The following is a 10,427-nucleotide window of genomic DNA, read 5'->3' as shown; positions in this document are numbered from 1 at the left end:
TCGAAAGGTTTTTCACAGTTGATTTGATTCGAGAATGAAAGCTTGGACGTAGAGAGATCTTGTTTGTGATAGGTAGTTCGTATAAAAACACAATCTACCTATGTACCTACCTACCAACTTATTATTATTTTATCTACTTAGCAACCTCCGTGGCCGAGTGGGTATCACACTAGGTTGTTTTGAGCAAAATCGAAAGGTTTTTCACAGTTGATTTGATTCGAGAATGAAAGCTTGGACGTAGAGAGATCTTGTTTGTGATATAGGTAGTTCGTATAATAACACAATCTACCTATGTACCTACCTACCTATTTATTAGGTATTATTTTATCTACTTAGCAACCTCCGTGGCCGAGTGGGTATCACACTAGGCTTGCACGGAGGGGGTCCGGGTTCGATTCCCGGCGGGGCCGAGGTTTTTTTCGGCTCTGTGATTGGAGTTCGGGGTGCACTCAGCCTCGTCAGGATAATTAAGTAGCTACTTTAATCGAGTAGCGACCAGTGGCGGCATTACAAGTCGAATAGACGAGCGATAATAAAATTTATTATGATGATTGAGTAAATGAAAGACTTGACGCAGGAGGTCCGGGTTCGATTCCCGGCGGGGCCGAGGTTTTTTTCGGCTCTGTGCTTGGAGTTCGGGGTGCACTCAGCCTCGTGAGTACAATAATTGAGTAGCTATTTTAATCGAGTAGCGACCAGTGGCGGCATTACAAGTCGAAGAGACGAGCGATATTAAATACCTATGATGTTTGAGTAAATGAAAGACTTGTAATAGGTACTGGTGATATCCACAAAGTTGTGAGAAAGCTCCCTGCTTTACCACAAAGATACCATGATTATTTGATTTGATTTGATTTGATTTTTATTTTATCTACTTACCTACCTACATACCTATACCTACCTACCTACCTACATATGTAGGTACTACGTACCGAAGTAGCTTGCTCTTGGGTGTCCTACATACAAAATTAAATGTAGTTAGATATTTAACCATAGACTTTTTGGATTTTGTAGACTTATATGTAGGTCCAATGTTCAAAATTTTGGACAAGTTATTTGTAGACCTAAAAGTCTAGACTCCCGAGCTGCTTGGTTGTTTGTAAGATTAAATACCTACCCGCGTCCAATATTTTGTACTTTTTAGTTGTTCCAGCACGTAAAATATTCAAAATTTTGGATATTTTATGCTAGGCTTTTACTGTTAGGACTGGAAAAAAAAAATGTCCACAAGTTAGGAGTTAGGTCGGTAGGTAACTCTTTAAGCTTCACTATTCGACCCGGTTCCTCGGTTATCCAACGACTTCTAGCCTCCTGGGGGAAAAAATCGATGTCAAATAATCGATAGTTGAAGTTTTCATCGATATCGATATGTTTTGTTTATAAAATCGATTCGGAGATTTTTCATATTTTTGGAAAAAAGAAGTTTGGTTTTGGTAAAGCAAATTTAATTTGAAAATCTGAAGAAATTCCTGCCTGGATAAACTTCAAGCTACAAAATTATAAGAAACAATTAACATATTGGAAAAATGTCCTTATTCTCCTCAGTCCGAAGCTTACTGATGTAAGTAAATTCCATTCTTATTGTTATCTTATCAACCTATTATTTCGTGTAGGCCTATCTCACATCACCATGCTTTCCTGCATCTCAAGAGTTCATCGATCCACTCGTCTCAACAGCTTGACCATTCTTCGTAATCTGTCTAAAAATTCTCCTCTTCAGTTTGAAAATGCAGAGAATGGAGAAAAGAAGCTATCCATTCCTCAGGAAAACAGATTTATGTATCAGGAATTTCTGCCTGACCCAGAGTTGAAATTCCGAAATCAAGTAAGGGAGAAACTAGAAAGATCTGATATGATCAAGAGAAGAAGTGTCATTGACATCCCATCATTCTTTGTTGGGTCAATCTTGTCTGTAACATCTGCAGACAAACATGATCCCAACAAAACAAGAAAATTTGTCGGGATTTGCATTCAGAAAAGATACTGTGGGCTGCGACATGAATTTGTGCTGAGAAATGTAGTTGATAATTTAGGTATTGAAATAGCATATGACACAAAGCCAATACACAATGGTCGTTTCGATAAATCTGAGAGAATTGAGTAAGGTATCGATCATACCGTTTGTTTATCAGGTCGATCTTCAGCTGCTATGATTAACTCTCGGTGCTTCTCAGGTATTTCGCAGGAATCGTAAGGTATTCGCGTTGTAGGTAATAAATCTACTATCGGATTTGTAGTTCTAAACTACTAGTTGTAGTGAGTTGTAGTTGTAGTGCTCCATAATATGATCTTTGTCACTCTTGACAAATCAGTTAATGGCATAATTGAAACGTTCACGTTGAAATTCGTGCTCAATGATTTTTTGTTCTTCGATGGGTAGTTAGGTATAAATAGATATGTGGGTGGGTATTTGTTGAAATCAATGGTTTCCCCCGAGGAGTCGGAATGCTTACAAAATTGAATCGTCTCGTGTTCTTTGGAATTTCACAAAGGGAACTTCCAAAGTCGTGGGTATAGGTGCAGTACCGTGTACGGGAGATAGACATGGTCCCTATCTTAGTTTGCTTGGAGCATTAGGGTTGGATCCCAAGATAGTCTTGGAGAACGTCTAAAAGATGCTTTAAACTTTAAACCTTTGAATTTCGAGACAGATTTAATAATGAAAAGTGGTATGCTTAAGGTGGCGTTCCGATCCTAGCTGCCGGGTCGCGCGACCAAGCTGTGCGACCGCTGCCTACTGCTTCCTTTAGGTTAAGTAGCCCATGGTTGAAATTGCAAGAAAAAGGCGTGACAAAAAAGCCCGACTTATACCCCTTCCCTATTTGGGCACCATTCCTTCATCCTTGTCCCATCTTTTCCTTCTGGTACCCCTCCCTGTTTAGGCGCCCTTCCTTCATCCTTGTCTCTTCTTCTTTTAAATCTTTATCCTTATCCCCTATTCTCTTCTGGTGCCCCTCTCGGACTTCGTAGTTAATAATTCTAGTCCCTTTCCCTTCCTGGTACCTTTCCCTGTTTGGGCACCCTTCCTTCAGCCTTTTCTCCGTTCTTGTCCCTTCTCCATTTCAGGCACCTCTCCCTGACTTCGTCCTTAATTTGGATAATGCGTCCTTCCATTTTATGTTGACTTTTTGCTACGAGCGAAGTTTTTAATACGCGTTTAGTTAGCCTCTTCCAGGAAGAGTCCATTAAGGTGAAAATTATATCCGCTGCTCGCCCTGTACTTCGCTACAGGGAGAAAATATTCTCGAGATTGTGGGGAAGTAAACACGGTAAAACAGAATTCCGTGGTTTGGGTTTTTTTTTTTTTTTTTTTTTTTTTTTTTTTTGTAAGTAGAGAACCCCCAAACCTATGACTTTTAAAAAGAGAGCCCCCCTTGGTTGGTTTTTGGTTTTTGAAAAGAAGAGGGTAAAATAAAGAAGGTACAAGTAGATAATCTCTTGGGCACAATTCCAGTGTTACTTTTGGCAAGGTCTATTAGTACTTTAATGCCAGGAGATTCTGGATTTAATTTTTCAACTGTTCTCTTTCATGGCCCTCAGAATTAACGGGTAACTTTACCTCAAACTCTACCTGTCCATGAAAGTAGTGTACAAAAATAAAAATAACATTGATATTTTTTTTAGAAAAAAGTTTTTTATTATTATTATTTTAGGGTTCTTAGTTACAGGGTTACAGTTATTATTTTAGGGTTCTTAGTTACAAAAAAATCTTCTTAGTTACAATCTATTTGGTGCCAAGCTACAAACCCTAACTTCTAACATTAACCTCACCCAGTGTGAATGAAGTTGGGGGAACAGCCAGCTTGCGATTGTCTAATCCAGAAGGTCACCCTTCCGCATAGCAACCACGATCAATGTGGTTCTTAGTTACAAAAAAATCTTCTTAGTTACAATCTATTTGGTGCCAAGCTACAAACCCTAACTTCTAACATTAACCTCACCCAGTCTGAATGAAGTTGGGGGAACAGCCAGCTTGCGATTGTCTAATCCAGAAGGTCACCCTTCCGCATAGCAACCATGATCAATGTTGTTTAACTCAAGTGAACCTTAGGGAACTGCGGTGATAATGCACGAGTGCTGACAAAAAAAAAAATGCCCAAGTACCTTCCGTAGCCGCAGTCAAGGAAAAAAAAAATAATGGGGCACGCTTTTTTTTTTTAATTTTTCCACATCGATATCCTCTCATTTTCACCTCCTTGGAAGTCGAATCGATTTATCGCTTTCTTCGATACATCGGTAATATGGAAATCGAAAAAAAAATAAATAAATATCCAAAAATTAAAAAAAAAAAAAAAAATCAAAATTTAATTAATTTGTGATTTTGTGATATCAGTGAGGATCATTACTTAAATACTTACTCAAATTACCTACAATGGCATCTAACAAACAGAGCAACAACAAGAAAATGAAGTGGTCTGTGGATTTCACTAGCAGGTAAGCACAACTTTAGCTAAAGTTGATCAAGATAGGAGAGTTATCTATCAAAGTGATTAGTAGATAGTATGATTAGGAGGTAGATACCTACCTATCTGCAGAAGATACATATCTAAGGTTCCTTTATTGAACAAATTTAAGACCCCATCAGCTCTTTCAATGTCTAGAGGAAGATGGTTGATCAAGGGAACTGTAACAACAGGATGATCAAAATCAAAAAGAAGACTGGAAAGATTTGCAGTGCACTCTACATCAATAAAACTGCTGAGATACAGGTATGACAAAAACATTGTAAAGAAACTATTTTGGATCCTGATCAACAACAAGAAAATGAAGTGGTCTGTGGATTTCACTAGCAGGTAAGCACAACTTTAGCTAAAGTTGATCAAGATAGGAGAGTTATCTTATCAAAGTGATTAGTAGATAGTATGATTAGTAGGTAGATACCTACCTATCTGCAGAAGATACATATCTAAGGTTCCTTTATTGAACAAATTTAAGAGCCCATCAGCTCTTTCAATACCTATCTAGAGGAAGATGGTTGATCAAGGGAACTCTAACAACAGGATGATCAAAATCAAAAAGAAGACCGGAAATGGAAAGATTGGACTCTTGAAAAGTATGCTATTGTGGCAACAACTTTGAGAAGTATTGACTTAGTGCTTACAAGGCAGATGTACTACTTTCTAAGCTGGCATCTGGCAGTATTAATTACTAACTGTGTTTTCTTTCCAGGGCAAAATCAGACTTGCTTACAAGGCAGATGTACTACTTTCTAAGCTGGCATCTGGCAGTATTAATTACTAACTGTGTTTTCTTTCCAGGGCAAAATCAGACCTACCAGCACCTCCCGGCTATTGTCCCATCAATAATTCCGTACAATCAGATGTGACCAATCAAACCGATGGCAACTTGCTCATAAAGAAATGCTGGGAAGTTGCTCTGGCACCTATCAAACAGGTTGATGCTCAATCTTATTTACTTTACTAAACAATGAGTTCTAATAAAAACAAAATGTGGCTTTGTTCAAATACAGAGTGGAATAGAAATAAAGAGTATTTTTCAGCTTTTCACTCTCAGTTTTTTGCAGTGTCCTCCATAAAGAAATGCTGGGAAGTTGCTCTGGCACCTATCAAACAGGTTGATACTCAATCTTATTTACTTTACTAAACAATGAGTTCTAATTAAAACAAAACTAGGCTTTGTTTAAATACAGAGTGGAATAGAAATAAAGAGTATTTTTCAGCTTTTCACTCTCAGTTCTTTGCAGTGTCCTACCTGGTAATAACAGCTTGTAGGTGCTCTTACAGACAGATTTTTATAGTTAGATTTCTAACAGCAAAGGTATGAATGTACTAAAATTAGGTCCCTAAAAGTATTGATCTCTTGAATGTATTATAATTATATGTTTGTTTGTTTGTTACCAGGTTCCAATGAACATAGTGATCATGTACATGGCCGGGAATTCAATTTCCATCTTCTGGTAATAACAGCTTGTAGGTGCTCTTACAGACAGATTTTTATAGTTAGATTTCTAACAGCAAAGGTATGAATGTACTAAAATTAGGTTCCTAAAAGTATTGATCTCTTGAATGTATTATAATTATATGTTTGTTTGTTACCAGGTTCCAATGAACATAGTGATCATGTACATGGCGGGGAATTCTATTTCCATCTTTCCAATCATGATGGTTGGCATGTTGATTGTGAGACCTATTAAAGCCTTGTTTACACTATCATCAAGTAAGTGATAAGTGTGGTCTTGGCCTGACATTCGTTATTTTGATGAAATATAATTTTCTCTTGTGAAAGCTCTTAAAAAAAATCTCTTGGTAGAAAATATTGATGGGTATTAAAAACAAACAAAAATAACATATGCCTGGAATAAATTTGTATCCCCATGACATCAAGTTTACAAGGTCCATTGTCATTTCAGGTTTCAAAATGATTGAAGGTCACCAGGTCCTTGGGCAGAAGTTCATCTATTTCATTGGGAACATTGTCAACATAGTTCTTGCTCTCTACAAGTGTCAGTCAATGGGCCTCTTACCTTCTCACTCGTCTGATTGGCTGTCATTTGTTCTGCCACAGACAAGGATAGAGTATTCAAGTGGAGGTGTGGTCTACTCGTAGATAGTCTGAATGTTGTACCACTGTTCTTTGTGCATTTTTGTATTTGTTTAGACCCTTTTTTTTTCTTTTTACTAATGGGAGGAAGGGATAATGGGGAACAAATGGTGAAATAGAATTGACTGAAGGCTGGGGAGTTCTGAAATCAGATAGTGGATTTGCCATGTTTCTTTATTGAGATAGTAGATTTCAAGGCAGAATATCCTTGTGAAATTGGATCATAAGGTTGGGTTAATATTCTTGATCTTGGCAATTGGTTACGATGTTAGAAACCGGCCCTAAGAAGTTTTTGCTAATTTAACTAGAACTAGAAAGTTTTAGGAACTTAAATAGGGATTGTATTTGTTTAGCACAGGGTTGGCAGGTACTTCCCTGTGCACCTATATTGTAAATATTAATATTAAATATCTATTTCTGTATTTTGTATTTAGAACCTAACCACTTGTACTTGTGTTGATTTTTTTCTCATTCCTCAAAATAACATCTGACTTTAATATTCATATTTCCAATGTTTTAAATTTCTATTTTGTTAACTTTGGATAGGAACTAGAGATATAACGTTATTTGCTGCCTAGTGATGACTTCAAATGAATAATTTTCTTCTCAAGTGTTCCCATGTTAAAGATTTTAAGGTAATCGAAAGTAAAAAAGATGGCCGCCGTATGTAAAAATAAGTCGGCTTCAATTTTTGTTTTTGAGCAGGTGGTGGGGTCGAGTCCAATCAACCTCCTTGGTTTTTCAACGAGCACAATTTTTTTTTTGTTTAGAGAAAAATGGAAAAAATTGTGTTTGGTTGGGTTTTGGAAATTTTGACCAAAATGCGGGAGAAAAGTTTTTGGAAAAGCTCGATTTTCCTAGGCTTTCCTCGAAAAGTAAAAGTCCAAATGTACTGACAAAAGAACTGTGAAGATGGCTTGCGATCGTTGTGTTCAACTTTCATCGGTAAGTACCAGAATTTGTTTAGAAATCATCTGAGAAAGTTGGCCCGCGGAAGGGTCCTGGAAATACGTTTTTGGACGTCATGAAAATCAGCCCATTCAAATGATTTCCTTTAAAACAACAGATAATATCTGTTTATAAATCTTCCCCTGGATGCCCAAGTAATAGAACATCCACAGATACTGAAACTTGATCAGGAAAAGAACTTGAAAGTTGGGAAATTTTGAGGTTAGAAAATGGGGATTCAAATCAACAGAGCTAGGTAGTCAATCTGACAAACTTTGGTTATGTAAGCAGGCAGGCAGACTGACTACCTATAGGCCCATTTTAAATAGACCTAAGGAGAACTCAAAATAACCAGGTAGAAATTTGGGTTGCTCCCAAAGTCCTAACATGGAAAACACAAATCTGTTTCCACCCGATTGAATGTAGGACCTTATCAGTAACTCAAGAGGATTGAACTATTGTTCCATTGAAACTTGAACTTTGAATTGAAATGTAAATATCGAGAAATATCTGTACTTTCTACCCCTTTATTGTATAATACACATATTTGACAAGCCACTTTGCTTTGAATTTCAGGAAGTTGAAAAATTGACCACTCAAAATAAGAAGATTGTACAATTGCTGAATGTGTTAAATGCCTCCAAGAAACACAAAGAACAACTGATAGAACATACCTTGGATTACATCAAGTCCAAAGAGTAAGTGGAAATTAAATTAGTTTTTAAATAAATAATGGCATACCAAACTTAATTGACAAAGTATTCACATATTCTTAAGCTTGTTGGCACTTTTATTTAGGTGTAAATTTCAAATACTTAAATAAGATCAATAATAATTTATCAGTTTCACTGCAGTATTTATTTTGTAGGAATGAAACCACTGATTAATATGGAGCCTTTTCTATTTTGTTTCCAGTGAAGACTACAAGAAGGAAAAGATCAAAATCAAAGAACTTGCAATCAAAGTCAAGAACACCACCAAAGAATCGGTTCTCAGGAATGTACCCAAGCAGATTGATGAGTGCAGTGCACTCTACATCAATAAAACTGCTGAGATACAGGTATGACAAAAACATTGAAAAGAAACTATTTTACTTAAATCCTGATTTTTTTTCTTTCTTTTTTAATTTTGGCATCATAAGTACCTATATGTATCTAGCTTATAATGCTTTGTCACAACATTACCTATCTGAGTTTTCCTTTGAAAATCTAGTTAGTTGTGTCTGACTTGATTTTTTTCCTCTTTCTCCCTTTAGGCACTTTTTTCAACACTATGGATCCTGATTTTTTTTTTCTTTTTTATTTTGGCATCATAACTACCTACTTATGTGTATCTAGCTTATAATGCTTTGTCACAACATTACCTATCTGAGATTTCCTTTGAAAATCTAGTTAGTTGTGTCTAACTTGATTTTTTTCCTCTTTCTCCCTTTAGGCACTTTTTTCAACACTGGACAGCAGATCATTTGTGCTGTCTAACTTGATTTTATAGCTACAAAACCAACTTTCCTACAGAAATCTCTTACCTAAATTATAGTTTGACCTATTTTTCATGTCTTGTTAATTTTTTTACAGAATTACATTAGAGCCACAGAGATTGCCAGAGCTGCCAAGCAAGAGTTGGAAACAAAGAGCCTTGAATTGGAAGGAAACAAAATGTACGTGAAGCAACTGATTGCCAAAGTTGATGAGCTAGAACATAACAAGAGGACTTTGACGGGTAAGAGAAATTATAGAACCTTAATATATGTATTCAACTTTGATTTCTTCTCCTTTCTTACAAAAAAGACCCCAAAAAACACACAACTCCAACCCAAAGTTGTGACTCTGCTGTAAACTGAATAGCTTATCCCTAAAAGGAAGAAAAGTAAAATAATCTAAATCCAATCTCTCCTGTTTTTATCTAATTTCAGAATCCTTGGCATCAACTAAACTGCTCGTCACAAAAGCTTTGATGAGAAACAAGAAGATAGAGCTTGAGATGAGAATGCTCAATGATGCTCACTCATATCATAACAGAGTGGAAACCGGAGTGAAGAAAGCTTTGCGTAGATTGGAATCATCAGGTAAGTGAACCTTTTAAGAAGTTAACTTTGACTGATGGAATAGATCAGTTGCGCTTACTTGGGTGATGTTTTAAAGTCATAGAGCAGGAAACATGAGGACCAATGGAATTTTTTTCTTCTACGACTTCTAGATCCCGAGGTAAATCAATTTAAAAAATACCGGTAAATTGTAAACTTTGACGTCACTGTATACGCTCCCGTAGTCGGACGTAATTCATGACTCCCGCTTCGTTTGTTTGTGTGCAAGCGTTTCTGTGCATTTTGACGTGAAATCTGATGTCACAACTCTTCGAACTTTTTCATTAGCACAGCAATTAAAAATTAAAATTTCCACCCTTTAAAGTTACTTTTTCCTAGTTTTGACCTCAGATTTGGATTTTTCACACTTTGTATGTAGGAATCGACCTTTTATTAATAATATTCTCCCAATTGCAACTCCTCCATTGTAACAATGGTGGTCTTGTTATTCTGAAATAGATGAGGGATGGAAAACTGATAAGAGAAAGTCAGCCTTTACAAGAACCAACTTTATTTGTTTATTATAAAATTTGTCTAGGGTCTAGGGGACTGAGAACGAAACCTAGTTCTACTATTTGAAAGTTAGAACAAACAAATTATAATTTTGTGAAAAAGCAAGAACTTGGTTCAATGAATCATGGCTTGATCTAATCAAAGAATTAAATAGTTCTCAAATCACGTAGTCCTAATACAAAATCTTTGCTTTTTCTTACAGATCCAAATTCCACAAAGAGCTGTATGAGGATCCTGAATAATCTAGTTCATTTCTTTGAAAAAGAACCACTCTTTGTGAAGTGCTAGCAATGAAATTGAAAGTGTTGATGATCTTGATGAA

General features: G+C 36.4%; 3 protein-coding genes across 4 annotated transcripts; all 3 read left to right on the top strand.

The window, feature by feature from the left end:
* The first annotated feature begins 1,401 nt into the window (after nucleotides 1–1,401).
* Nucleotides 1,402–2,104, top strand: LOC103512001 (39S ribosomal protein L19, mitochondrial-like). The gene has a single exon (XM_008476757.2). It carries the CDS (start codon nucleotides 1,631–1,633, stop codon nucleotides 2,102–2,104), a length of 474 nt encoding a protein of 157 aa, XP_008474979.1. The 5' UTR covers nucleotides 1,402–1,630.
* Nucleotides 2,105–4,277: 2,173 nt separating this feature from the next.
* On the top strand, nucleotides 4,278–7,006 carry LOC103511995 (ER membrane protein complex subunit 4). 2 transcript variants are annotated; one of them, XM_008476748.3, is made up of 4 exons: nucleotides 4,278–4,434; nucleotides 5,259–5,394; nucleotides 6,060–6,177; nucleotides 6,371–7,006. In XM_008476748.3, the coding sequence occupies exons 1-4, from the start codon at nucleotides 4,373–4,375 to the stop codon at nucleotides 6,565–6,567; spliced, it is 513 nt and encodes a 170-aa protein (XP_008474970.1). In that variant the 5' UTR covers nucleotides 4,278–4,372; the 3' UTR covers nucleotides 6,568–7,006. The 2 variants fall into 2 exon arrangements, with proteins under 2 accessions (XP_008474970.1, XP_026681401.1); XM_026825600.1 differs by lacking the exon at nucleotides 4,278–4,434 and adding an exon at nucleotides 4,749–4,793 and having other exon boundaries at nucleotides 6,371–6,567.
* Nucleotides 7,007–7,347: 341 nt separating this feature from the next.
* On the top strand, nucleotides 7,348–10,393 carry LOC103512000. Its single transcript, XM_008476756.2, has 6 exons — nucleotides 7,348–7,506; nucleotides 8,086–8,207; nucleotides 8,425–8,569; nucleotides 9,084–9,228; nucleotides 9,422–9,574; nucleotides 10,308–10,393. Exons 1-6 carry the CDS (start codon nucleotides 7,474–7,476, stop codon nucleotides 10,391–10,393), a joined length of 684 nt encoding a protein of 227 aa, XP_008474978.1. The 5' UTR covers nucleotides 7,348–7,473.
* Nucleotides 10,394–10,427: the final 34 nt, after the last annotated feature.

The sequence above is a fragment of the Diaphorina citri genome, unplaced genomic scaffold, assembly GCF_000475195.1.
Source record: "Diaphorina citri unplaced genomic scaffold, Diaci psyllid genome assembly version 1.1 scaffold779, whole genome shotgun sequence".
NCBI lineage: Eukaryota > Metazoa > Arthropoda > Insecta > Hemiptera > Psyllidae > Diaphorina > Diaphorina citri.
This window is presented reverse-complemented; position numbering and strand designations above follow the sequence as displayed.